This window comes from Fusarium fujikuroi, chromosome FFUJ_chr04, assembly GCF_900079805.1.
Source record: "Fusarium fujikuroi IMI 58289 draft genome, chromosome FFUJ_chr04".
In the NCBI taxonomy this organism is placed as follows: Eukaryota; Fungi; Ascomycota; class Sordariomycetes; order Hypocreales; family Nectriaceae; genus Fusarium; species Fusarium fujikuroi.
The window spans coordinates 1912465-1939689 of record NC_036625.1 but is presented as its reverse complement, the minus strand read 5'-3'; the positions used below and the strand labels follow the sequence as shown (position 1 = coordinate 1939689).

Sequence of the window (27225 nt, the reverse complement as noted above, 5' to 3'; positions counted from 1 at the left end):
GAGTGATCACCACGGGTGCTCGTTCTTCGAGCAAGTGTGTATTGTTGGTATCGTCTCGTGGTATGCCGGCATACTGTCTTCCAAATAAAAAACTGAACAAAGCCCGTGTTCGAAGGGCTAACATCCTCAACCAGAAACGTTCGCGATGCCAGTCGCCGTTAGTGAGAGCTGGGGTTGGAGCCTGGCCCAACCGTGAACAGAGGTAAAAATCCTGATAAATGAGCAAAAGTTTAACATAGGGCCCCTGTGGCCATCTACTTTTTGGCAATATGCATGTAGATGGATGACCCAGTCACCTTGCGAATGCGATGAAGGTAAGAGAATGTAGATATCACGGCCAACTACCGTGATGAGAAACGAGAATGAGTGAATGATGGTACAAGAGAATGTAGAGGGCGCAAAACAAGTAAAGACACCAAGAGAATCAGAAACAGAGAAGGAAAGGAAGGCAAGACAGAAAGTGTGAGAGAGAATGAAACGACAATATGACTGCCCCGAGTGGGAGGGTGGTCAACCTAACATCAAGGTACCGAGCTGACATCCTATGAACTCCCTTTACCTTTTACTAGCGTTTTAGCTGTTTCCAGATACAACTGGCATTATCAGTTCAAGTGCGGACCACGGTAGACATGGGTTCGTCGTAGCTAGGAGCAATACCCTGTCCTGCGACAGATCTGAAGCACGACAGCCTCCCCACGTTGTCTGGGCTTCACTACCTACCTGACTAGTCAGGTCTTATTGTCCTAGCTAGCTAGTATTGGATCCGAGGAGCAAACAAAAGATCCGATGGGAGCAACATAAACAAGGTTGATATCCCAGGCTTCTGGGACGCCTTGGCTCTCTTGGCTTGCGTGGACTTGTGTGATGTTTGCATTTGCGTTTGTCACGAGGTTCCAGGCAGGTGTTTCCCCGTCGGTATGGCATCCAAGCTCCAGGTAGAGTGGAAGCTGGTCGGAATAATTAGAAGGATGGATGTCACCCACATGCGACATCATTCCGTTTATTTTTTTGCTTCTTTTTGTTTCTGTTTCTTGATCGCTTTAACGCCGTAATTAAAAAATAAAAATAAAATAAAAAAAGTCTCGGCAACATGGGCGGCATCGAATCGCGATGGTGGTGATGCATAGTCCGCGTATAATACAGAATGCTGTTGATGGAAAAAGAAGTCCCGAAGCAAATTTAGGTGAGTGAGCCTCAGCAAGGAGATGAATTTCAGGTGGGGATTGATCCAGATTCCAGCCCGAGGCTGGCCTGGTCAATCATCTTGGCAGGAGCAGTAAGTATAAGTTATTCTGGTTAGCGCCCGAGCGCTACTAATACCTGTACCTGGCCACCTGAGACACCTGAACATCCACCACCGTTTTTCCCTGTGGCCCTTCCCGCCAGCAAACGCGCCGAGCCCGGTACATCACGCCTAAAGTTAGCCAAAGGCCCCACTGCTAGAACGTGGAAGACAAGGCACGGCAAAATATCCCACGAAACAAAGCTCGCTTTACTCCGTAGAACAAAATGACAGACACACTTGGAAATTTCATCCTCCTGAGAATTATTGGGCTAGCAGCTAATCAATGAACGTGCATAGTACCTGCATAATGTACCTGAAAGGTGTTTCCTTTGGGATGATGCCGGCACTAGTTCCAAAGTCATAGTTAACAGAGCTATCACACACAAACAGCTCCTCGACACCATCACACACACAGGAAACCAAACAAATCAGCCCAACAGCTCAGCGTTGGGAAACATAACAGGATTAGATCGCCAGATAGATTAGGCTGGTGAGCAGAAAACAGCTGGTTCAATCCTTCTTTATGCACTATCAATCCCATGTGCCATCTACGTTGAATACTATGTTGTACTTCAAACCTCCCTCTCCCAAGATCCTTGCTTGGATCAGTTCATCCGCTCAGGCATCCCTTGACTTACCGCTCCTTGACCCATGTTCCGGGCCACAAGCGCCCACATTCCTGGCTTTCTTCGCCTCGAGCCTGACTCGGACTGCCACCGTTCCTCGTACATACCTAAATCTGTCTGTGCCTCTGTTAGCGACGCCTTTCGATTACCGAAATAGAACCTCTGTCCGTAATGTCGAGTTCCGCTGAGTAACCAGCATGGGACGGAACAAAGTTGATGGCGTGCGAAGACGCTAAAGCTTTTGATACCGTAACCTTAAACATGGATATCATCCTTCAATCCAGGGATCCAATGGTCTTGAGAAAGAATTGTGAGTTTTACCAGTCTGTTGGAAGCTTTCCAGGTTGTCGGGTAAGTTGTTGAGACGAATGGGACTATAATGAGAGTTTGAGTATGAACACATCCTAAAGAGTTCCATGTAATTCCCATATGCTTCGTTTGCGAGATTAGATGCTGATTTAAGAATATCGTGAAACATCAGGGTTGAGCTTATGGTTAGACTTAACCAATGCTACGTTTAAACAATATAGTTAAATCTCCATATAATCATTTAGGATAAGAACATTATTCAGCTACGTTCAAAGTTAGAAGACGAACTTCTTATACTCTTTTCACCATTGAACATATATACCTGATAACATCACAATCTCTGGTTTACAAGTTCCCAGAAATGGCATACAGATTCCTTTCTCAACCGCTCATGTAAGTAGCTTTGCTGAGACCCAACTTGAAGATAAATATTAAGTGAGTGGCAAAACTATTCCTACCTAGTATAATGTATTTTGTGTCTATCCTTTAGGCTAGATATAATATGAGGCATTATCATATCCATATATTAGTAAACCCCGAGATCTTCTTTCATGATCGCTTGTTTCTGGATCAAATTTTGCAGTGTGGAAGGGATTACGCTACACATCAGTTGCATCACCTAGAATGAAGTATATGCCAAGCACTCAGACCCCCATCCCCAGCATAATAAATAAATTTCTGTAGTCACCACCCGGAGAGAACTTTGAACTCAGATTAGAGAACGCGTTGAACGAGTGAACTCAAGTAAATCACATGTTGTGGTCTAGGGTATGTCAGTTTATAAGGAGTTCATCATTCTTTGCTATGGTTTCTGAACTGGCTTTGGTGAATATTGAATACCTACCTAAGTAGGTAAAGAAGTTTAATGCTGTTTAGAAACGGTGGCTTTTCTTTTTGCTTCTTCTTAAAAGCATTAGGCTCCAATGTTTCTTCTTGGCAAAGGGGGAAACCGGGGGCGTGAGATATCTCACATCGGCACCTTTCCATTATTTCATCAGGTCTTGTTATAAATAAAGCATCCATGTTAGGTTTGTAGCACCAGCACAATTCTAGCACTTCCATTGGCATTCTCTGACCAGATTAGGAAGTGACATGAAGCAACTTCTTAGAAGCTCACTCGCTCTCGTCATGTCTCTAAAACATCTATTACCAATGAGAACTGGCCGGTCTTGCATGAAGCATGAATTCACATGGTGATGCATTGAAGACAGTCGACAGCTGACCAATCGCGGAAATAGTGGTCCATTTGCCGGGTAAAGGCGGTGGTGGCTTCGGTCCAGGCACCACAAACTCACTCCTATCATGGATCAAGAACATCGACATGACCTCCTACCTACCTAAACAAGACAACTGATATCCTCTTCTCATGTCGCTTCAGCAGGAGATAATTAGTCCCTCAGAAGGTAGAGCCTGTGGTTGGCTCTCTTGTTAGGCATTGAAATAACCCCGCGGCTGCTCCCGCGTGGACCGAGCCGATCTTGGCACTGACCAACACCTCGCTCGACTCAACCTCAGTCACCGAAACTTTTGAGGCTTCATCTTTCAACGCACTTTGTCTTTTCCACGCCAGAGGCTCAATTTTATTGTCTGGCCGAGTCTCTGTTAACGCTGCCCATTTCATAGCTGTTGGCTGCCTACCTAGCGTATCGCTTTTGGATCTCTCTTGAAAAGTCTTATCGTTTATAGTTATCCTCCGTCAGAGTTCATCGTCTCCGCCAGCTTCCCTCATCGACAGCCAGGCCGTCTTGAGACCCTCACTCACCTCTGCGTACCCAATCAACATCTAGCTACCGTATGTGCTCTGTGCTATGTCACACCTTGCCGGACTAAAGCTGACGTCGTCTTCTCTTTAGCATAGCACCCCATAGCATAGCTAGCTATCATCCATAGCCTAAGCATTCTATCTCGCGGTACCTTACATTGTTAGTTGCGCCACTACAAGCGCTTCAGCTGCCATGTTTGGAAACTTCACCTCCTTCGGTAAGCTAGTCTTCTCTCCATCCGCCTCCCATCACACTTGAACCTCATCCTCCCTACCCATTGTGATCCTCATGAACATCTGAGCCTCACAAAACACCTCATTAACCCCCTCACTTCGTTTCCCTGTCTATGTCGTCTCCCCCTCCCCCACAATTCTGTCACCTTGCGACCTGCCTCTCCACCTTGATAGACCCTGGCTAAACTTTGTCTTCTTCAGCCGGCATTCCGGCCAAGAGCAAGGTTGATCCTAAGGACGTACCGCCTCCTACGCCGGTAACCCTTCCTCGCTTTCAACCTTTTGCTCAGGACGACGATACCATCGATGAATCGTCTGAGCTATCTACTCTTCTCCGTAACACTGGAAGATCAACTGCCGCTCTCGGTCCTTCGGGTTTCTCTGCCATTGGTCTTAATCTGAACCTCGATGTCAAGCCCACAGACCTGATTCCTGACCCTTCATTCATCCCGGATTTCGATAGTTGGGACAAACTGTCGTCAGACGAAGCCCAAGAGAAGAATCAGTCCACCCGTCACCTCTTAAGAAACGGCAACCTGTCTCCCGGCTGCCATGTGTACCTGGAACGCAAGAAGGAATTGTCGAATGCCAATGAAGACGCCTTTCGGACAGTCAGAAGGCTTCCAGCCCCGAAAGGAAAGACACAGGCTCGTTTAGGGAATGCCTATGAGTTTTTCCGTTGCCTTGAAGCCTTTACCTCTTTTTGGGATGACCCAACTCAGCCATTACCGCTTCCTCCTTCCCCTGAGGCTTCTCCAGAAGTTACTTCGTCTGGTGATGCCGCAAACTCGGGGGACGCAAAACCTGCGAGTCCCAAGCCAGATGAGAGCGCAAACTTCTTCAGAACCAGCGCTGGATCGTCTATGCCACTCGAATATCGCAATAACCTGATGACATCATTCATCAAACTTGTTGCTTATGACTTTGGGTGCAACGTCTCGCCTTCTCGAACCGAACCACGACTTCACTTCAGTTCACCCCAAGGATCTGGTTCTCGCAAATCTTTTTGCCCCTCAGGCTGCCTTTTCATATTTCAAAGTCCCACAACCCGTGAAGCCGCTCGTGCAGGTGTGGTCCACGGGCCTGTCGCCGCTGTCAGTGCCAGAGGTACAACTGACTTCACTCAGCCTGATCCTGAAACTGCACAGTCACTCGACCTCGCTCGAGAGATCGTAGCAGCTCTAATTACAGCGCAGCATCGCGCACGTGAAGGAAAGACTGAGAAGCGATTTGGGGAGGGAGAATGGTGGACGACCAAGAAGCGCTGGGGAAGCGGTCCTGGAGGGCCCATAGGACGCGAGGTCGAAAAGGACCTGGTACAAGGCGACAAGGACGCGAAACCCAGTGACGATAACGGTCTTCCCATGCCACTTGCTAAGAAACCTCGCAAAAACATGAGTATCTACGACAACTATCGCATGATTCGGCCTCCATCATCGACTTGGGACAAGAAGGCTCAATACGAAGCCATTGGGAGGCGCAAGGGGGCCGACTACGACGATATCTTTGTAGTGAGCTCGCTGTTTCACCATATCTCGGTCATCCGTGTCAGAGTACCCAATCGGCTACTTGAGGCTCTGGAAGGGGCACGGGAGCCAGATGCATCCAGGCGAAGTTGGGGTAAGGTTGAGGCTTGGAGGAGCCCCTGGTACGATTTATTTGATACCATACAACGACTAGCAGCTATGAAACTAGTGTGGGCGATGATGGCTTACCAGATGAGAAAAGATGTTGTGTCTGATGGGGACGTTGCTATGACCAATGCCTAAGCTTATTTTGAGGTGGGCCATGGGTTTGGGGAAACCTCATTCTTGCTTGCATTAGCATATTGGATCTCAGCATGAGAAGTCAGCGCAAGGTTCAGGAAAGACTAAGACGGCATAGTTGCCTGGTTGGTTGATCACACGCATACATAGGGTATCCATACATAACATGCATTAACCAGGGTCACATTCCTGTCTCCGGTTCCGATTAGCTTGGTTTTTTCTATCGATCAGATACCCTTGAGGAGGAGGGTTACAATGAGGCGGCAGCTGAGACTGGGACTTTTATCACCTGCAGGTGGTGCTGCATGGAATTACCTGATAGGTAACTCTGGCTATGCCTTGTAATCGTCGTCACGCCATTAGGAATTCGAGCAATGGAGGCTGAACTGGAAGTCTCACGATGCTGGTACACACTCACTCACTCACGATGCTACACACAAATTCCATGAACCATATGCTGGGGTCTAGAAAAATGATTCAGAAAACATGAAAACGGGTGCTCGGGTAACCTCGTGCAAGGCATGGGTATTGACATTGCCTTCGGGTCTCTTGAAGCTGGCATGAGAGGGCATTGCATAGTATTTCTGCAGGGTAGAGAGGGATCAGAGAACTTGAGACATGTCGAGCATGTCACGATACAGATCGAAGCTGAGGGAGACGCGGAGCATAGCTTCCTGTAGCGTTCCGTATCAACGGGTGAGCTAGCAGGCTAATTGACGAAATCACCCTACGTTGTCTTAGATATCAAGCGAATGTGGATATATGTTGGTGTCGGTGTTTGTGGCTGCATGGAAAGGCTGAAGCTATCTTATTTAGGACGGAGACCCGCGTGGCATAGTCGAGCCTAGTGACGGAGTACGTTTCTCGTTTGGTTTTCAACTTCGGGAGGCTTGTAACTTTGGCTTTTGGGGCTCTGAGGCTTTTAGTTTGAGCCTGCCGGACATGATACGGAAAAGAGAAGGGTGTGTCGGTTGAGTATGTGGCATGAGTGTGTAGAGTTCTTAGGAGACTCCGAGAAACTATGTCATGGTACATGTGCTTTGCAGCAGTAATCGGAGTGCTGTACCGACAATTTGGATGACACGCCGAGAGTGCAAGAGATATGTACCGTCATCAAATCAGGCCCAGCCTAATGGTAACCTAACGGTCCATATCCTGTCCTCCGTGATAACCTAAGGTAAGCTGAGGCCCTTGTCACAGCCACGAGAATGCAACTGAACAAGACCCTAAAAACCGTTCATCCGAGCTCCTCAAGCCCCAATTCCCCGCTCAGCTCCAGGCGGCGGAGCAGCAACGTCCATCATTGGCCCACTCAGCCCTGGTTCAGCTCTCGGTATGTCCGTCTGCTAAACCGTTACGGGATGATCTTCATGCCGTAGACGGGGGGGCTATCGGGTAATTTCAGCCATTTTTTCTTCTTCTGTCTTTTTACCCAAAGGTGCATGATCGTGAATTTGTTGTCGTTCCCTTGCTTGGACGATTGGGAAAGCCCCTATTGGCTGTTTGTACAGTACCTATGCCCTGTCTTGTATCGTTCGGCTAGTGGTTGGTGGAAGTTATGATGGCTTCGGACATGGCTGATGAATATCATTATCTCCTGGGTGTTACTTTTTTTTTTTGAGCGTCTGTATACTCCGTAGTCTCTTGGAAATACATAATAAAGTGCTTATAAGTAGAGTGGTTCAGTCTATTGATGCAATTGCTCACTTGACGTTAAGAACCCCCTGCTCCGGGCCTGCATCGGTGATCGCCGTTGCACCGGCCTCGGGAAGCGGGTGCGGAACGCCGCCTCAGCCTGACAGGGGCCGAATGCCAGAGTCCGGTCTTTATGACGTTTGAAGCCTTTGGCATCTCGAGACATCAATTGGCTAACGTGCAAAGTTACAGATTCAGCGCGCCTAGGAACTCAATCTTAGGGTGATTGACAGGTGAGCATGGGGGCCGTCGATCATTGTTAGACACACGTCCTACTCTAAGCTTGACCACGTTTTTGAGACTCGTTATGAATATGGTGTTTTGTCCGATATCACATACCCGTCTGTGGTTCCCCGATGTGACATTTGAAACTTCTCAGCGAAAACGCTTGGCTTTGATGGAGACTCAAAGCCACGATAGCGGAGATATGTCGCAGATGGTCTCTACGTTCAGTGATCGAAGGGTATTTCACACATGGCGCAGGTCTCGACCGTGAAGAGTCCTATGCCACCAACAGACAAAATATCATATGAATATGGCGAACCGACAAAGGAAAAAGAGCCGCAACCTTGTAAATCACAGTGGCTGGTATCTCATAACCATCAAGCAACGCGGAAGGTAAGATAGTCACAGGGAGAGGCACGAAAACTTAGGACCTTTATCCTAAGTGATAAAAAAGACTTAGGCAATTTAGCCTATGCTTAGGGGAGTCTCTACTGAGTTTATTTTGGCATCCTCTTCTCGAGTCTCATGTTTTCTTGCTCCCTGAGAAGTCAGTCATGAATTATTACATGGGCCAAGAAACACCACGACACGTAACGAGAGACTTGGCTGAGGTCCGATGAGACGACAAACAGGGCATGACAAGGCCAGAGCCCAAAGACTCGGCAAATTGAAGCTGGGGCCCAGTCAGTCGGGTCGGAAACTAGGCAGTTAGCACTGTAGTGTAAGTATGAGATCCCTGCAGAAGCACAGCCTGAATTTGATCAAGAAAAGAGTCTTTGGATGGGTACAATTAGAATAACTACTATCAATGACGGTGGACGAACAGAGCGATAGTTCCAAGATAGGCAGCCTGAAGAGAACAGATAGAGAATGGTAAAGGCAGTGTAAGGAGTATTTCCCAAATAGAGACGGTGTGATGTGAAATATTGCCAAGTCGGACGCATCTCGTGCTGTAGCGCAGTCGAACATCTCCGTAGTGGTCGTTGAGCTAACACCAGCGATTTCCATTGTCGGCCATGTTTCCCCTTTGGGCCTCTTCTGGCGCTGAGCCTCCATTACCGAGCTGTCAAGACAACAAGAGTTGCATCACAGGACATGAGAGCAAGCAATAGCTTCAAAGACAAATAGACATAGTCGAGTTACACTAAAGCTAGCTGAATCTATTCTCAGAGCTTGGATATACGATTTAAGAAGATGCTATATCCCCTCAACTGTTATTGTTTCTCCCCAGTCAGCTTCAGGTTCAATCCCCTCTAGCCACCTCATTCAAGACGCCAACAGCACTGGTTGCACTATAAGGGTCCTGGTACCTATTCCCCCCACATCACGGGCACCTACGATACCCCCAGAAAGTTCCAGTCGAGCTGGGTCCCTTAAACACGGCATTTCTCAGCAACGACCATTAATCGATCAATCGTCTTAGACTCAGAGGCGAAAGACCCATCATAGGCGCAACTGCCGCGATTGTCTAAAACATCAACCACAGAATCAACCATCAAATTGCCCTGGTCGGCCGCTGTATACCTAATCAATCATCCATCTTCTCTCTACGCCCTAAACACCCCCCCCCCCCCCCCCCCCCGTCCTCGACACCTCAAAGCTTGCGAGACCTTGACTTTGACCTTGAACCTCTCTCATTGCTTTTCTTGTCGCTCTCATCTACGATTTTTATTCCCTTTCTTCTTCCTAAGCACCTGACTCACTGGTTTATATCATCTCGTCTCCCGCCATCCAATATCAGACAAGAACATATCGACATCTTCTCTTCTCCTCAGCTCTTCTCTTCCTTTAGGTACTCTCTGAAGGTGCTTCCCCCCGCCTTCAGCTTCCATAGACCAAACGCCCCGTGCACAGCTACCAGCTCTGGAACCAATCCCATCGAAGAACCATCCAATCCCGACCCCCGGCCTTCAAAGAACCCTTAGATCAATCAATCAATCAAAGTCGAGTACCCGAGCGAACGAGCGTAAAGAACGAACGCCTTCTTCTCGCCTCTTTTTTTGCCCCGCGTGAGCATCCCATCAGCATCAGCATTCATCAGCACAGCATCAATCAGCAGCATTGGCCCATACTCTCGAGCATTTGACCGTCCCACGCGCTTTTACTAAAGTACATCGTCATCGCGCCCAGCTTCGCCCCAGAACTAGGTACATTTTTTACATGCGCTATCCTGTCTGATCTGTCTTGGCGCCGAGCCCGAGTTTCCCAGGCCCAGCCCAGCCAGGCTTGCTTTCTTCTTCATCTTTTCTTACCTGCATTTCTCTCGACCGACTCGACATCTTCTCTCCAACATCATCAGCAAAGTCCAGATACGACCGATATACTGAGCCCCTGCTCTACCCAACTACTTCAACCCCAAACAACACCGAAACCGCCCCGTCATGTCGGGATATCCGGGTTACAATTCTGGCCGCTACGGCCCACCGCAACCCCAATACCATCAGCAGCCTCAGGGCAATTATTACCCGTACGACTCTCCCCCCCCCAAAACACGAACATCATTTGATACACGTCCCCCGCATTTCCCATGCGTCCGTCGATCGCTTATGCTATTGCCTGACGAACCATTCGTCATCATGGACTTCATAACTAATAATATCTTCACTTCTATAGACCCCAACCTTCATACGGCAGTGGCTACCCGCAGGGCCAGCCTTCTCCTCAGCCGCCGTTTGGTTACCAACAACAGCCTCCCCAACAGCAGTACTACTCAGGGCCTCCTCCTCCTCAGCAGCAGCAGCAGCAGTACAATGGCCACTACCAACAAGGACCTCCTCAACCTAATTACGCCTCGCGACCTGGTGGTATGTTATAGACAATGCGCTCCTCGACCGACTTGTACAGTACCAGCTAACTCTAACCAGGCGGCCCCGCTCCTCCTCCTACAGCACCTCAGCAATTCGGTCATGGCGCTCCCAATAGCTACAACTTCAGATACTCGAACTGCACCGGCAGGAGAAAAGCTCTTCTCATTGGAATCAACTACTTCAATCAGCGCGGTCAGCTCCGCGGCTGCATCAACGATGTTCGCAACATGACTGCTTATCTTTCCGAGCACTTTGGCTATAAGCGTGAGGATATGGTGATCCTTACCGATGATCAGCAGAACCCCATGAGCCAGCCAACCAAACAAAACATTCTTCGAGCTATGCATTGGCTAGTAAAAGATGCTCGACCTAACGATTCTTTATTCTTTCATTACTCAGGTACGAATGATGCTTTCGATCGCTGAGCACCCCCAAGCTCCAAAACCTTTACTAACTGTCACAGGTCATGGTGGACAAACAAAGGATCTTGATGGCGACGAAGACGATGGCTACGACGAAGTCATTTACCCGGTTGACTTCAGACAGACTGGCCATATCACCGACGACGAGATGCACCGCATCATGGTTCGCCCCCTACAAGCTGGTGTTCGCCTGACAGCAATCTTCGATTCGTGTCACTCTGGTACCGCCCTCGATCTGCCCTACATTTACTCCACGCAAGGCATTCTCAAGGAGCCCAATCTGGCCAAGGAAGCAGGACAAGGTCTGCTTGGTGTTATCTCCTCATATAGCCAGGGCGATCTTGGAGGCGTGGCCAGCAATATTTTCGGCTTTATCAAGAAAGCTGCCAATGGCGACGAGGTTCGCGAGCGCAACTTGAGGACAAAGACCTCTCCAGCCGACGTTATCATGTGGTCCGGCAGCAAAGACGATCAGACTTCGTGGGTACCCCTATTCCCTCAGTATTACCCTTGTTACCAGATGATCCCAGCTTAATTGTTTGGCTTTCACTTCTTCATTTTTGTTATTGGTACAGGTTCCTCAATTAGGCATGTTAGCATGGCGCAAGGCGTTTTGGCTTTAACAATTTGTTGTATCTAACTTGAATAACTATCTTCCGAGCCTGCTCCAGATGCCAGATATGGTCTCTTAAAGAGTCTGTATTTGCGCATTTGGGGCGACGAGCTGCGTTGGATCGGTGGAGATTTTGCCTTTACCCCTACACGACACAGCTTGGTTGAAGCAATTCGCTAACATAGGTTTTCTATAGTGCCGATGCAACTATCGCCTCCCAAGCTACCGGTGCCATGTCTTGGGCCTTCGTCACCGCGCTCAAGAAGAGTCCTCAGCAGAGCTACGTTCAGCTTCTGAACAGCATCCGTGACGAGCTCGCAACACGATACACCCAGAAGCCTCAGCTGTCGTGTAGTCACCCCCTTGGTAAGTCGAACTAGCTATCTCCGACCTCGATAGTCAGATACTAACAAGTACAGACACAAACCTACTATTCGTCATGTAATGTATATAAATCATGACCGCCGTGCCTCAAATTTGGAGTTGGAAATCCCCGAATCTACTGAAGATTCTGCTGCAATTGTGTTAGAAGAAACGTCAAGAGTTGGAAGCTGGCCGGAATAGGGGGAGGTCCCCCCCCTTTTTTATATATTTTTTTGTTTTGAAAACGAGTATCATAGTACCATTGGATGGCATTGCAATGGGAGGCTGTCTGAAAGGGGTTGTACGTGAACCTTGACGTCTTGATAACTGACTGTGTCGGAGAACTCAAACATAAAGCGTATGATAAGAAGTGTAGTCAATCAAAATGCTCTTGATTTGATGCCCGTAGCGCCTAGCCTCTTTGTGATGTAACAAACATACTGCTGCTTCGATCGTCAAATTCCTATTTCTCAACGCCAAAAACCACCAGATGTAGAAACACGACTTAGGTATCCGTAACAACCCTGCTAATAACCAAATTGACAATGATACAGACCAGCCATACAAGTCCTGTAAACCATACGCTCTCGCTCTCGCTCATGCAATGCTGTGTTCGTTCTGTGGATGGTCCTGCCAGCTTACATATATCCAGACTCCGTGTAAAGATATGCTATGTTTCCTTATGCTTCGGCTCTCACAACCTTTAGTTGCCTTGATCGCTTCACCTTGCGCTGCTCCTCAGTTGCAACAACAAGTTTGCGACGCACAACTTCTTGCTTGGCCCAGTTGTTGGCTGACAAGCGAGCACGAGCGATGAAACGCGCCATGACAAGGAAGGTCTTGAGAGTAGGTTTTGTGTTGGAGGTGGCAGCTGTCGTGTGGCTGGGTAGAGAGAGAGCCTTCTTGTTGCCAAGGAGATTTGTGCGGATGTCTTCAAGCTCACGCAGTTGAGCTTTATTGCTGTGCGGTTGTCAGTATAAATCGAGTCAATCACGAGACGAAGAAACTTACCATGCATTGGCAACATCGAGTTGCAGCTGGAGGAACTTCTTCGCGTACGCGGCATCAGCCCGAAGAGAGGCCTCACGCTGGAAACGGGCCTGCATCCACTCCATCTGTATCACCATGCCTCGCAACTCCTTTCTGTGACGCTCGTCGGCACTCTCAGCTGCCCTGATCACTGTCTCGAGAGCCTGGTCAGCTCCCTCGATGGTGGTGTCCAGAGCCTTGCGGTCAACAGCGCTTCGTCGGTCGGAAGCTCCGTTTCTAGCGGCGACTGCTGTGGCCTTGATGCGCTCAAAATCTTTCTGTAGTTTCTCTGCGCTCATGCGAAATGCTGCCCGTTCGCTGCGTGCTCGCTCTAGCTTGCGTCGAAGAGAAGCTTCGGAGGCGGCAAGGCTCTCGATGAGTTCCTGTTGCTGAAGAACATCATGCTCCAGGTTCTCCATCTCGGCCTTATTCTTCCTCAGTTGGCGGTCATGTTTGCCAAGATCAGGCTGTACTGTGGCCAAGGCGTTGCGTTCACGCTCTGTCTTATCTAGTTGATGCTTCATGCGACGAAGAGCACGTTCATGCTGTGCTGCTGTCTCCTCGGCTTGAGCTCTTGCTTCCTCGAGAACCTCCTCGAGTACTATCTTCTGATCCTCGAGATCGTTCAATTGGCGCTGGAAATCCTGAGACGACTGTATCGCTCTGCGCTCGGCATCACGGTTCTTGGATCTGAGATCCTGTATTGACTTTTGGGCTGCGGAGAGCTGGCTTCTGAGCTCTGTGACCTCTGACTTACGACCAGAATCGCTAGCGGAAGATTTCGGAGACACAATGAGGCGAGAGACTTCAGTCTCATGAACTTGACGCTCGAGATCGGCAATCTGTCGCTTCAGACTTTTGACGACATCACGGTGGGCAGATTCTTTCTGTAGGAACTCTAGCTCCTTTTGACGAGCTGCAGTGAGGTCCTTGCGGATCATAGATAGCTCGCTATTACCCTCGAAGTTGGTAGGTATTTGACGAGTATTCAGCTGGGCTTCATAGTCCTCGATCCGACGCTGAAGCTCACGAATCGTGCGCCGAGCAGCAGCGATATCATGACTGTCTGTTGAGGACGATTGTCGTAGCTTGGCCTGTAGCTGAAGAATCTCCTGCCCCAGACGTTCTTCCTCCTCGGCAGCTTTCTCGATTTCATCTTCCAGCGTCTTTTCAATCGCATCACGCTGCTCAACGAGAGCCTTTTTCTCATCCCGGAGGCGTCGTACTTCATTATCAAGTTTGAGTTTGGCCGTGCGGAGGTCAAGTCTCTCTTGATCAACACGAAGGGTTTCATTGTCGTAGAATTTCGTTCGGCGGAGTTCCCCATCAAGTTCATCCCGCTCTGCCTTGACTTCAGCCAGGGAGGAGCTGACAGAATGCAGCTCAGCAGTGATCTTGGCAACTTGGTCTTGAAGAGACTGCTTCTCCTTGGAGAGCTTGTCTAGCTGAGAGTTTGCGTCTGAAAGCTGCCACTTCAATCGTGTCATCGATTCCGTCGACTGCTGAGCATCTTGCTCTGAAGTAGCAATAGCGGCCTGGGCTGCCTCGGCTCGTTGACGCCATGTCTTAAGCTCTTCCTTGAGGTCATCAATCTCAAACTGGGCGGCTTCTGACGAACCGGCCTTCTGGCGCAACAATCTCAGCTGCTCCTTGAGATTCTCAACCTCAATATTCGCAGCCTCTGATGCATTGGCACGCTGTCGCAAAGCTCGGAGTTGCTCTTTGAGGTCATCAATCTCTTGACTAGCAGCATCGGACGAGCCAGCTCGTTGACGGAAAGCCTTCAGTTGTTCTTTCAGGTCTTCCACCTCGAGACTGGCACCTTCATGGAGATCCGCTCTTTTGCGTGCCTCCCGAAGCTGTTCCCTGAGATCGTCAATCTCCTTGCTGAGGGCTTGTGTTGATGCTGCTTGGGATGAATTGGTGCGTTGTCGTAGAGACTTGAGCTGTTCTCTCAAATCTTCGCATTCTCGCTTAGCAGCCTCGGCTTCATAGTGTCCGGCGTTTTGTTCTTCATCCAGTGTTGTTTGCAGAACATCCACCTCATCCTCCAAGGCAGCAACTCTTCGGACTTGTGTCTGGTGCTCGATCTGTGTCTGTCGTAACTCGTCACGAACGGTGGAAAGTTCATTGCGTAGATTTGTTAATAACGTCTGTCGAGTTTCAAGGGCGTCCTGAAGGTCTTCAATCTGTCGTGAGAGGATTCCTTCTTCGCTCCTGTGTCGTTCATTCTCGCTTTGAATAGCTGCTTGCAACTTTGACTCCTTATCCGAGAGTGTGCCTTCAGCTTCCCTGAGGCGATCGATGGTTCTTTGCAAACCTGCTGCCTTTTCTTCAGCGCGATTTCGTTCTGATTCAAGATTTTGCTTCTCAGTTTCCCATTTCTCGCTGTCGTTATCATAAAGATTGTCTTTTTCGCGGATTTCTGCCTGAAGATCTGAAATTTCGTCGTTGAGGCGATCCATCTCCGCTTTGTATTGACCACGGATATCCTTTTCAATTTCTAGCGCATGCTCTCTCTCTTCCGCTAGACCATCCTCAAGATCTTGGACTTCCTTTTCTAGCTTCTGGACATCCTTCTGGAGGGACCTGGACTCCGTTGCAAGTGCATCGTGTCGGCTTGAAAGTACGTTCTTTTCGTCAGTTCGAGCTTGGAGGTCGGCCTCAAGCTGCTCGATTCTGGTTGATAGAGAATTTCGTTCCCGATCGAACCTTTCGTGGTTCTTCTTGAGCTCCTTGACGGTAGACTGCAGGGAATTGTTTTCCTGCGTTACCTTATGATGCTCCTTCTCCAGAGTAGCATAGTCTTGGCCAGCTTGATCCAGTTCCTCTTGCAACCGAGCAACCTTCTCTTCGATCTGACGAGAAAGTCCCTTTGTCACCACTGACTTGTTAGCCATATCATCTTGAAGCTCTTCGAGATCGTGCTCGGCTCGCTCTTTCTCGGCTACAGCGTCCTCCATCTTGGCTTTCGCATCCTCAACTTGCCCCTCGAGACGGCGGATATTGTGCTCGAGGTCTTGGATGGTGTCTTTGGCATCGTCCAGCTCATCGTTGTGTTGGGCTTTCTCCTCCAATGCCAGCATTTTTCGTTGAGCGTCCTTGGTTTTCTCTTCCGCCTCTGATACAGCATCTCTGAGGGCTTCCATTTGTTCCTTCAGGTCCTCGAGCTCGTCTTCACGCTCCGTGAGTTGCTGATCCTTCTCCCGGACGTCAGCCTCGAGATCTCCGATGTCATCCTGCAGCTTTTCGACCTGGTCACTGTTCCCTTTCTGTTGTTGTAGCTGTTGCTGGAGGTCTTCGATATCTGCTTCGCGATCTTCTAATATGCGCTGCAGCTTCTCAACTTCGGCCTGATTACTCTGGTTGGCGTATTTCCGCTTAGCCTTTTCTTGTACTTCTAGCATTTGCTGCCGATAGCTCTCCAAGTCCTTCTCAGCGGTCGTCAAGTGCTTTTTGTATCGGTGAAGTTCTCTTTGCATGGTGACTTTGTCGACCTTAAGTTCGGTGTTCTCCTTGAGGGCAGCTTCGCTAAAGCCAGGCCCAGCCTTTCGGAGCGCCTCTTCGAGGAAATGAATCTTGAGCTTCAGTCCAAAATTCTCCTTTTCGATCCTATCAATCACATTCTCCTGCTCTCTTAGCGAAAGCTGATTACCATCCTGGAGGGGTCCCTTATCACCGCCTCTCCTTCGGGGAACAGCCAACGGGGTTGAGGCAGCGCTACTGGTATCGACCTCAGGAATGGTATTCTCCATATAAGACTGATTACGCGACCCTAGGTAGATGGACGTGTCGCCGCGGGGGACGGGAGTCAGGTCACCTTCGTCGATCTTGTCTAGTGCCGGTGTGTTCGGTACCGCGGTGCCATTTTCTTTGCCATAGCGTCGCACACTATTTCTTGTTGCTGATTTAAGTAAGGGTGTGAATTCGGCACCTCCAACGCTGGGAGGAAGGTTTCGGCGGTCGGCCAAGGGCCCTCTCTGGCGCGGGGTGCGAAGATTAATGCCATTAGAGCGACCATTGCGGAGTTGTTGTAGGAGATTGCCCTCTTTTGGAGGTGACTGAAAGGATGCTTCTTGTGTTATATCGGCAAAGTCGGGCTGTCCGAGGTAGGTCGCATCCCCAATGTTTGTTCGCGGGGTGTCGAGCGCGCCGCCGCCAAAGTCGGGCATGATGGCGGTCGTTGCGTGTGTGGTTTAAAGTTTAGAAATGCCGTGTATTAGAGACGCAATGCATGATATGTAAACAGTTTAAAACGCTCTGCAATTTAGAGCAATCAAGTCTTGCGAAGGGCGTCTCTGGGTGTGTTTGTCGATAGTGATAAGAGAAGAAATCCTGATTAAGAAGTCGTAAAGATGTGTAGGTAAGGTAGTAGTAGGTAGCGTCGAATTGTAGCGTGCTATCTTACCGCTGTAAGTCGGGCGAGAAAGACCCAGACGCTCTTACCACGCGCGTTTTTGTTTACTTTGGTATCCATTTCCGGCCTAGAGTCAAAACAAATCGCAGCCAATTGCCGCCAGTTGTTGATATCCAATCATATCAAATCAATCGTTCGAATGACTCAGCATTGCTCACTACGGCCATAACCCCGCTAATGTTCTTCACCCTAACGTAGGTACCCCAGGCCTACCCAACGATGATAACATCGGTTGAAAGAATGAGGCGATAGGTTGATGAGCACTAAGAGGGGAGAAAGCGTGACATATTGAATACGGTTGATCGGCAAACTCCAGTGAAACAGCGGAACAACGGATTCACAGCGACAGCCCGATCAGCAAAAGATCTCACATTCATACCTACAGTGACTGCCTTCTCCGTACACCACCAACCTCCAACCTCCAACCTGAACTCACCACTCGCACCACACCGCATCACAATTCTTACTATAATCGACTGCCTGCCTCATCGAGAGGCCCGCCATGTTCTTTTCCCAAGTACCAGACGAGATAATTCAACATTTGCTCTATTATATCCCACCAGAAGACAACCTCTCTAATTTCCAACTTGTCTCACATCGCCTAAGGCATCTGGCTAATGAACCGCTTCTGTGGAAATATCATTGTCGAAGCAATTTTAGATTCTGGCACCCCGAGCACAACCTGCGGCGTCGTTTAAAGGGTAGGGCGTCTGATACGCCGTGGAAGAAATTATTCATCTTACGGAAGTTCCGCAATGAACAGCTCAAACGCCTCCTGGGCGAGATCCTTGTAACCAAAGTTGGCCGCCTAAAGCGATATGAAAAAGTTTGCCAACTTGGTTATGACGCCAAAGATTTTCTCCTCGAGCAGTGCAAAGCAGACGAGAATGCCGAAGATGTCTTGGCTCGACGGTGAGCAACCTCATCGCTAATCTCCCGTTCGAATACTTATCCAGATCTTCTAGATATTACAGTCAATCCCTGCTGGATAGTATCCACAGATCTATCGCCATTAATGAGTGGTACAACATTCAACTTGCGACCTCGACTCACAGTGGCCTACCACAGAGCCTTAGCCTTGAGCGCGCTCTTGGGGCGTTCGATTTATTCGTTCTGCACGACCAGCCCGGCGATTTGGACGATGTAAGTACTCCTCGTATGACCAGGGGTCCCCCCGATTAACACTGCGTTAAGATTAGCGATATTCTTGATAATCTGGCAGCCGAGTTTCTTGAGACTCAACCAGACATTGGTGAAATGTCAACGCGACAAAAGGCACTGGAATTAAACCGATGGCTCCGAATGAATAACCTCACAGGTTTGCGGAATCCTGAGACAAGTTATCGAAATCTCAGAAATTGTCTCATCGGCCAAGCTCTGCGCCATGAAGATCACGACTCGATTCCTATCATCTCGAGCGCCATCTTTTGCTGCCTCGCTCAGCGCTTGGGTGTCGAAGCACAATGCTGCGCATTTCCAACTCATGTACATGCTATAGTGCTTGCAGAGAAAGGAAAAACTCTGGACAGCGCCCCTGTTGCAGAGGACCATGCACCTCCAGAGAGGATGTACTTAGATCCCTATGGCTCGAGTGAGGAGATCCCTCTGGCTGATTTACAGGCTTTGCTGTCCCGTTTTGGCTGGCAGTCGAGCACGGATACCTTCTTGTCTCCCGTAAACCCTGTCGCCATTGCCATGCGGACAGCGCGCAATATCAGAGCCACTGCTGCCAGGGTGATTGGCGCCCATGAGCAGGCTGACCCCGAACTTACTAGACTCATCACCGGCAATGATCCAGCCAATATCGAGGCTTCCCTCTACTCCGCACTCTGGGCGTCTCTTCTTCTTACACCAGTCGACTCCTTCGAATGGGACGAGGTTTTGGAGCCTTTCCTTAACCGATTTGCAAAGAGCTGGCACGTAGATGCCTGGCTTGTTGAGAAGTACATATTCCCTTTGTATGATCGCTTTGGCCCCTTTCGTGAGAGATTCATGAGGAACAATCCCCGTAGGTGGGAAGACCCTCATGAGGTTTTGGGTCTTGTAGACGAGTTTGATGAGGTTCCACCGCCGGTTTTCCACAGGAACAACGCGCGAACACAAAATGTGCTCTACAAGATTGGGCAGGTTTTTAGACACCGACGATATGGCTGGATCGGTGCTGTTAATGGGTGGACCGACCAGGGTACGAGGCGTTTGCCCATGCCACACACCGTGGCTATTGACGAGACGCTGGACGATAACAGCGATACAGAATTACCTAACCGGGTGCGTCCCCGAAACCAAACATTTTACACATGCCTGTGAGTCGTCTAGAGCTCTAATCCTCATTTACAAGCTGACATATAACCATAGACGCACAATAGGCCCCGAGCGGCATGTTGTTGCAGAAGACAATATTGTGCTGATTCAGGATCCGAGAGAGGTCCCAGAATCTTTGTTTCCTCAGGCTGGGAAGTTCTTCAAGAGATTTGATGCTGAGACTTGTACCTTTGTGTCCAACATTACAGAGCAGTACCCGGACGATTAAAGGGTGTTAAGAATCTTTTCTTTTTGTGTTGGTTATGCCGATTTTTTCTTTTCGGAATGCATGCTTGGTGTTCGGAAGGCTCTATTACGATGGACGGCGGCCAGTCTCTCTTGAGAGGAGACCATGGTTCACAATACAGGTGGTTTACGCAGCGAAAAGGTGTGCAAAGTATTGCTACAATAGAATTAGTTTCAATAGCATGAGTAAGTAGACTCCTCAAGTACTACTTATGTTCCAAACACTCTAAGCTCTTCATGACTTCAATAGGACGTTGAATCATCGCATCACGCCGCTTTGATTAGTTCTTCCAAAACGCCCTTCTCGGCAAGCTTTTTCATCCACTTGTGTAGGGCAGGTCCATAGTCCTTTTTTCGGCCTTTTACTCGCTGCTCGTCGTCGGAGATAGCCATCAATTCTGAGCAGTACTCGCCCATGGCAGCCTTGACGTCGACCACAAGCTCTTGGTGAAGCTCATAAGCACTCTGAGAGTCGAAATTCGACCGCTTAATCTTTTCCTGTAGAGCGTCTGGAACGTGTGCCCTCATGATATCTGCCTTGGTGAGGTTAAAATCGGACAGCCGCGACTCGTCTTCAATGTCCAGAGGAGGCTTCTCGGCAGAGGTGAGGTCATTGAATGCGAGAAGAGATTCTGTGTTCTTATGCAGATACTGAAGAGATGCAGCGGCGTGGGCAATAGTTTGTGAGTAGGCAGTGAGTGGGCTCTGACAAAGAGCTAGAAGGTTGAAGGAGAGCTGACTCTCTTCATATTGAAGCATTCGGCCTTCGATCTGTGGTCTTGCCACACATGTCCAATCACCAGTATCAGGAACGCGATCTGATGGACGAAATTAGCCAAGCCCCCTGGAATAGTTGCAGAGAGCTTACCCAGCTTGTGAGGCTTATACTGGAGCCCATCTAACTCCCACACATAACCACCCGCGGGAACATATGCAATGAAATGATATCCATACTCTGCATTGGACCTCTTTCTTCGTGGAGGTACCCTCTTCCCTTTCTTGGCTGCAGTGCGCCTCTTACTTGTGCTGGTTTTCGCGTCTGACGCTTCGTTCTCCAGGCATAGATCAGCATTGAGATGGTCCATTCGACGCGTGAAAGAGTTGTGTATCGTGCGTATTAAGTTATTTTTGCTGATTTGATGGCCTCGTAGAGCAGTACTGAGGTCCTTGGTTGACTCCTTGAAAGCTCGCAGCTTTTCACCGAGGTCGATTCCTTCGACGTTCATAACAATGTTTAGCATGGCCACAGTCGCACATGCATTGCTCGTGGTCTATTCGTAGTCAGAAAGGATATTTAAAGGTTTTCTGCTACCTACCTGATTCGCAAACCACACACCTATTGCGTCTGGTTCTTCGGTCTCCTCTTCGAGCCCAGGTAGATACTGAAATAGAAAGACCAAGCCGTATACCGGCTGTCTAAGAGATGTTAGCATATGCTGTGATATAAGAAATTGCTTATTGTAGTCTTACGGTAGAAGTGCAAGTGAATCTTGGTCAATGGTGAAGATCTCCTGAGCTTTGACATTGCAAACTCCCAAGTCTCGAAGAATGATGTTGAAGAAGGCTGGTTCTGACTCGAGCTCTACCCAGCCTTCCCACTCTTGAACATCCTTTAGTGACAGAGGAGCTAAAGCTTCGTCAAGGAGTTGGTCAGAATTTAGGCGATGGTTCAATTCGCTTGCTGCCTCGCTGGCCTTGCGCTTCGGGTTTCTCCTGGGGCCACTCGTTGTGACTTGTGTAGTAATCTGCTGAGGAGGCTTGGAAGCTAGACGAGTAGAACGACGCACAAAGGGCGCGTCTTCAAAAGAATCCCCGCCCCGAACATTGTCGTCAGCTTGCAGCTCTTTCGTCATGGTGGATCATTTATCGACAGAGATGGAGTGGAAAATATTGCGAGTATCAAGATAGAATGCCCGACCCGAGTGGAAGTAATAAGAAGAAGAGAGGGATATGGTTATTTTGCGGCGATTTCATTGACAGGTAAGCCTTATTTTGAGACTTGGGTCTCTTTTTGATGTTTGTGCGTTGGATGCTTTACCTGCCAGAACAACAGAGCAGTGCATGCAAACTTCCGATGTAATCCATAGCCTTACAAATAGGTAGGTAGGTACCTAAGCAAAGAGGGGCTTCTAGACCTCGCCTGGTGCGTGAGTGAAAGAAACGAGCTCAAGCTATCATCATCGGAAGCTATCCGCCTCTACTCTGACAACGGTATGCAGTGCTTAACAACGGAGAAGGTGGTGCGTCTACATATAAAGCACATTAGAGTCTTGATAACTTGTCTCTACAGGGGGGAGTCCCCAGACGTCGGGTAAATATATACCTGTGAGCTAGTAGAATTTGCTCTGTTGAGATATTAATTTCATCGTACGCTTCAGAAGAAGCTGTTATACGCTGCTGAAGATGAAGTTGATAATGAGCATAAAGACAGCAGAAGACAGCTTCATGCTGTAGCCAATAAGCATTCAGTTTACCTGGATTGTTAGCTCAAAACTATACCTAGGTACCTACTGTATCTACTTGTATGTTATTACTTTAGTGCTAAGGTTTTCAACCGCAGAAGACGGTTAACAGTTGTTATAAAAGAAAACGCCTCTTTTTAAACCATCGTTTATCAAACCTTCTCTCCGGCCTAATCCATTCTGACCATCAATGTCCGAAAACGTTTGCAAGACCACCTCACCTCCCTCTGAAGCTTGCCTAGGTTCTAGGTACCTGCTACCTAGGCGCCAACGCCAACTGGCCTGTAGGTAGGTATCCACTGTAGCTCCAATTCGCAGGGGCCAGTCGCGTCCACCCTCAGTCCAGCCAGAGTGGACGTGACGCAGTCCAAAGGAATTTCCATCATCCACCCGTGAAAACTACATTCACTTTAGTATCAAAACATTAACTGCGACAACCAATATCCAACCTTACACCTCACAACGCGCAACAATCAGTCGCCCCATCATCTACAGGCTGCGACTCGGTTCTCCTAATCATTGGTTTCTCTCTAGGCGCGTCTATTTCTCCGTAATGCGAATGCCATGAGCACATCGACTCCCCGCCTGCGGTCTGGGTTCCCAGCTACCCCAGCTACCGCTGCTCGACGACACAACAATCCACAGACTCCTAGCTCAGCAGGCTCACCGTCACACGGAAGGGGTTCTTCAGCGAGGTCACCTTCTCTCCCTCTTGCACCTGAGAAGACGCAGCCCCAGGGCGCCGTTAGCCAGCCTGTCATTCCTCTGACCGTTCTCGATGCCCCCCAACAACGTCTTTATGCATTTGGCGTCTACGTCTTGTTGTGGGCTTGGAAGTTCTATGACTGGCTTCAGGTGGTTGAAGATGGCGACTATTCCTGGCTCCTCTTCCTGAAATGGATCTTTATCGACTTTGTCTTCCTATTTGGTGTACCAGAATTGAGGATACCTTGGCTTGAGCTCTCCCAACCTGTTGTTATCGGCATGTTTATCTTACAGATGGCATTCAACTACATGCTCATGTTTAATATTCCTGTACGCTCTCGGTTATCATTACAATACTGAACAGCAAAACTAACCCACGTATAGATCCCACTGCATTCGTGGCTACTCGGCTTCTTCAAAGTTCTTTACGACCGTGAATTATCAGTTTCCGAGCATAATGTCAAAGTCTCGACTATTCTCAACAACCATTCCCTCATCATGGGAAAACAGATTATCAACATCTTGCCTGAAGGTTCTGCAATCCTCAATCCCGAAGCAGCTCCGTTCTGTCTGGGCGCAAAGCCAAAGAACATCGCATCTCTGCCTATCTACTTTAATGCCACCATCCCGGCCGAAATCGAGCTGGTTCGTATTGACCTCGAAACGAACAAGGAAGAAATAATCAAGATTTCGAACCGGGAGGTCAACAGGGTAGCCAAGCAAATTCGAGAACATACCGCCGATCAGACTACGTCCGGTTTTCAGTGGGACTATCCGGTTAAGAAACCGGGTGTCTATCGACTTGGACGGGTTTTGGACGAGTACAAGCTAGAGGTTCAGCGCGCCACCAGGGATACATATGTGTGCCTTGTCCTCAAGCTCGAATTCGAGCGTCTTCAGATCCTCAGCGCTGTATTCAAGAGCTGTCTGATCTCTCCCTCGACGTCTACGGGACTCCTCCTCTCAAGATTGTGTACAGTCGTACGATCAATGGCAAAGATCACAGCTTCCACTTCCAGAGTCTCCAGCCTGATGGATTCTCGTCACCTCTTCTTACGGCTTCTTCCAATCTTGTTCTGGAGAGCCAGGATGATGTATCTTGGGTGCGGCCTTCCAAGGTGACTGTTGGTCTTAACGAGTCTATGACTTCTGCTGGAGAGTGGGAGTACTCGATTGATGAGGTCCGCGATGCCTTCGACAATATTGTCAAATACGCCGATTTGGAAGAGGATGAAAAGGCCCGCTCAAAGGGTCTCAAGTACGGCTTCAAAGTCAAGGAGCGACCTAGAGCGAGCATGAATGGTTGCGACCTGCGTAATCCCTTCAAGGTTGCCAAAGGCCGTTCCGTCAGGCTTCCGGTAGACTTCTCTCTGACCGGCTCGAAAGATGATACATCCCACGAGGTCACGTGGGAGTTCTCACCCATCAACTCGCTCACCAACAGTGGTGAGCATGGCGATCAGGTCTCAATCGGAAACTACAACGCCAAGAACGCATTGGATAAGCCATTTGTTTCGGAGCCAGGTCTCTACACTCTAAAGACCGTGTCAAGCGGATCTTGCAAGGGTGAGGTCAAAGAGCCGTCTTCATGCCTTCTCCTGAACCCATTGGAGCCTTCGCTCTCGATTCGCTCAGAGGAGATCCCCGATAAATGTGCAGGTAACTCCATTGGACTGCGGGTGGACCTGGATCTCGTTGGAACACCGCCATTTGTTGTCCGGTACGACATCGTTACCAGTGACGGGCATATTGAGAAGCAGTCTCACCGCGTCTCTGGTCTGCGATCTCAGCTGGAGCTGGTGCCCAAGATGGCAGGTCACCACAAATACGTCTTCAAGTCCATTGATGACGCTGTTTATGACAACCTGCTTCTCACCGGCGAAGACAAGGTTTTGGAACAGGTCGTGAAGCCTGCCGCCTCGGCCAAAATCGCAAGTACCACCGGTGTTATCAATGCTTGTCTTGACTCGGAAGTTGAACTTGATGTCCTCCTTTATGGTGAGGCTCCCTTCAATCTGGAATGGGAGATCGTTCATGATGGTAAACGCAAGTCTGAGCGTGTCACCGGTCTTCAAGAGAATAGCTTCAGGATCAAGACCAACACCCTCCGTAAGGGAGGAGAGTATATTCTTGCGTTGAGCAGTGTCCAAGATAAGCGAGGCTGTAAAACTTTCCTTCAGGACCAAGTCAAGATCGCTGTACGACGCCAGCAACCAAGAGCCGCCTTTGGTTTTGTCGAGCATAAGCAGAAGATCATGGCTGTGGAAGATACTCACCTACGACTGCCCCTCCGTCTCGAAGGAGAACCTCCTTTCGAGATCAGCTACAGGAACCTCAACGGTAATGGCGAAGTGTTGACCAAGCGCGCCAACAACGCCAACGACAACCTGCTTGTCAAGTCGCAGGGCGTCTATGAATTGGTGGATGTGCGAGATAGCCAGTGCCCTGGGTCTGTCGTGCCAACAGCATCCCAATTCGAGGTGGGCTGGTTCCCTAGACCAGAGATCTCGATCGTGGAGTCTCCCAGCATCACTTCAGACGGCAACACCTTGGTCAAGCAAGACATATGTGAAGGAGATATTGACGGCTTCGAAGTCAATCTCAAAGGTAAGCAGCCAACAGTATTTAGCTCGAGATTCTCGCTGACTAGTTATAGGATCACCTCCTTATCATGTCGAATATGAGGTCACTCACAAGTCATTCCAAGGCGCAAAGGCATTCACGCGGAAGGATTTCGACGCCGCCCTCGCCAAGGCAGCCATTTCTATGGACACCACCAAGGCTGGTGACTACACCTACAAGTTCTCTGCTCTTGCCGATAATCTCTACAACAGCGATAAGAACTTCAGTCCTCTTACTGTTGCACAGCGCGTGAATGCCAAGCCTGCTGCCGGGTTTACAAAGCCAGGTCAGTCGTTCAAGTATTGCATGGAAGAGCAAGAACACGAGGACAAGATCCCGATCAAGCTTACGGGAGTTGCTCCCTTTTATGTCGAGGTTGAGATCAAGCACCAAGCTGGCTCACCTGCCGAGACGTATCGAATTCCGTCGATCGACTCAAACACGTATGGTATCAGAATTCCTCGTCAGCACCTCCGTCTTGGAGCCCAGCAGGTTCGCATTCGTACTGTTAGAGACGCTCGAGGCTGCCAGCGCAAGTACGAGATTGGAGGGCCCTCGGTGCAAATCCACCTCTACGAGGCGCCATCCATCTACCCTCTCGAGTCTCGACGCGACTATTGCGTTGGCGAGCGTATTGCATATACGCTATCTGGTACACCTCCGTTCGACATCTCATACGACTTCAACGGCCGATGGAATGCTAAGTCGCAAACGACCAACTTCCGCCGTATTGCGGAGAAGCCTGGCGATTTCATCATCACTAGCATCTCGGACAAGGCCAGCGAGTGCCGTGCTGCGGTAAACATCCCCAAGACTATCCACCCGCTGCCCAGTGTTCAGATCAGCCGTGGTAAGCAATCCCGCGTGGACATACACGAAGGCAACGAGGTGGATATTCTGTTTGAGTTCTGGGGCACGCCGCCATTCGAGTTCACCTACACACGCAGCTCCAACGCCAAGAAGGGCCAACGCAGTGTTGTCCTCGAAACAAGGCATGATGTGTCTTATGAACACAGCAAGGTGGTCAAGGCGAGCCAGGAGGGTACGTACGAGGTTGTTGCAATTAAGGACAAGTTCTGCTCGTTCTCGACTCAGCAGGTGGAGAAAAAACAAAGAAGCTAGAGCTCTTGAGACGGATCGAGAAATGATATGGGGGCAAAGATAGTTTGAAAATTTTGACGTTTTGGCTGTTTGATAGGCAATGAACGGATTGTACTGCCAGGGGCGAGGACGATCAACAACGAGGAGGGACACTGAGTTGTATATATGCATCTATACCATGGCATGGCGTTAAGTTAGGGTTAATCAGAGCAAGATTGAATAAGTAAGGCTTGTT

The 27225-nt window shown here is 49.2% G+C and overlaps 6 protein-coding genes; 4 read left to right on the top strand and 2 right to left on the bottom strand.

Moving 5' to 3' along the window:
- Positions 1-4175: 4175 nt before the first annotated feature.
- On the top strand, positions 4176-5985 carry FFUJ_13604 (uncharacterized protein; the record flags this gene model as incomplete). XM_023576308.1 has 2 exons in its annotated part: positions 4176-4200; positions 4418-5985. The coding sequence occupies 2 exons, from the start codon at positions 4176-4178 to the stop codon at positions 5983-5985; spliced, it is 1593 nt and encodes a 530-aa protein (XP_023429476.1).
- A 4298-nt stretch (positions 5986-10283) lies between these two features.
- On the top strand, positions 10284-12189 carry FFUJ_13603 (probable caspase; the record flags this gene model as incomplete). XM_023576307.1 has 6 exons in its annotated part: positions 10284-10369; positions 10516-10706; positions 10767-11108; positions 11173-11611; positions 11941-12110; positions 12164-12189. 6 exons carry the CDS (start codon positions 10284-10286, stop codon positions 12187-12189), a joined length of 1254 nt encoding a protein of 417 aa, XP_023429475.1.
- A 598-nt stretch (positions 12190-12787) lies between these two features.
- FFUJ_13602 (related to myosin heavy chain) lies at positions 12788-17308 on the bottom strand (the record flags this gene model as incomplete). XM_023576305.1 has 2 exons in its annotated part: positions 12788-13067; positions 13119-17308. The coding sequence occupies 2 exons, from the start codon at positions 17306-17308 to the stop codon at positions 12788-12790; spliced, it is 4470 nt and encodes a 1489-aa protein (XP_023429474.1).
- A 747-nt stretch (positions 17309-18055) lies between these two features.
- On the top strand, positions 18056-20083 carry FFUJ_13601 (uncharacterized protein; the record flags this gene model as incomplete). XM_023576304.1 has 4 exons in its annotated part: positions 18056-18465; positions 18519-18696; positions 18748-19856; positions 19909-20083. 4 exons carry the CDS (start codon positions 18056-18058, stop codon positions 20081-20083), a joined length of 1872 nt encoding a protein of 623 aa, XP_023429473.1.
- A 284-nt stretch (positions 20084-20367) lies between these two features.
- FFUJ_13600 (related to 26S proteasome-associated ubiquitin carboxyl-terminal hydrolase) lies at positions 20368-21953 on the bottom strand (the record flags this gene model as incomplete). XM_023576303.1 has 4 exons in its annotated part: positions 20368-20918; positions 20969-21371; positions 21417-21516; positions 21571-21953. The coding sequence occupies 4 exons, from the start codon at positions 21951-21953 to the stop codon at positions 20368-20370; spliced, it is 1437 nt and encodes a 478-aa protein (XP_023429472.1).
- Positions 21954-23126: 1173 nt separating this feature from the next.
- Positions 23127-27011, top strand: FFUJ_13599 (related to nuclear pore membrane protein POM152; the record flags this gene model as incomplete). XM_023576302.1 has 4 exons in its annotated part: positions 23127-23597; positions 23652-24128; positions 24176-25874; positions 25924-27011. The coding sequence occupies 4 exons, from the start codon at positions 23127-23129 to the stop codon at positions 27009-27011; spliced, it is 3735 nt and encodes a 1244-aa protein (XP_023429636.1).
- Between the last annotated feature and the right edge of the window lie 214 nt (positions 27012-27225).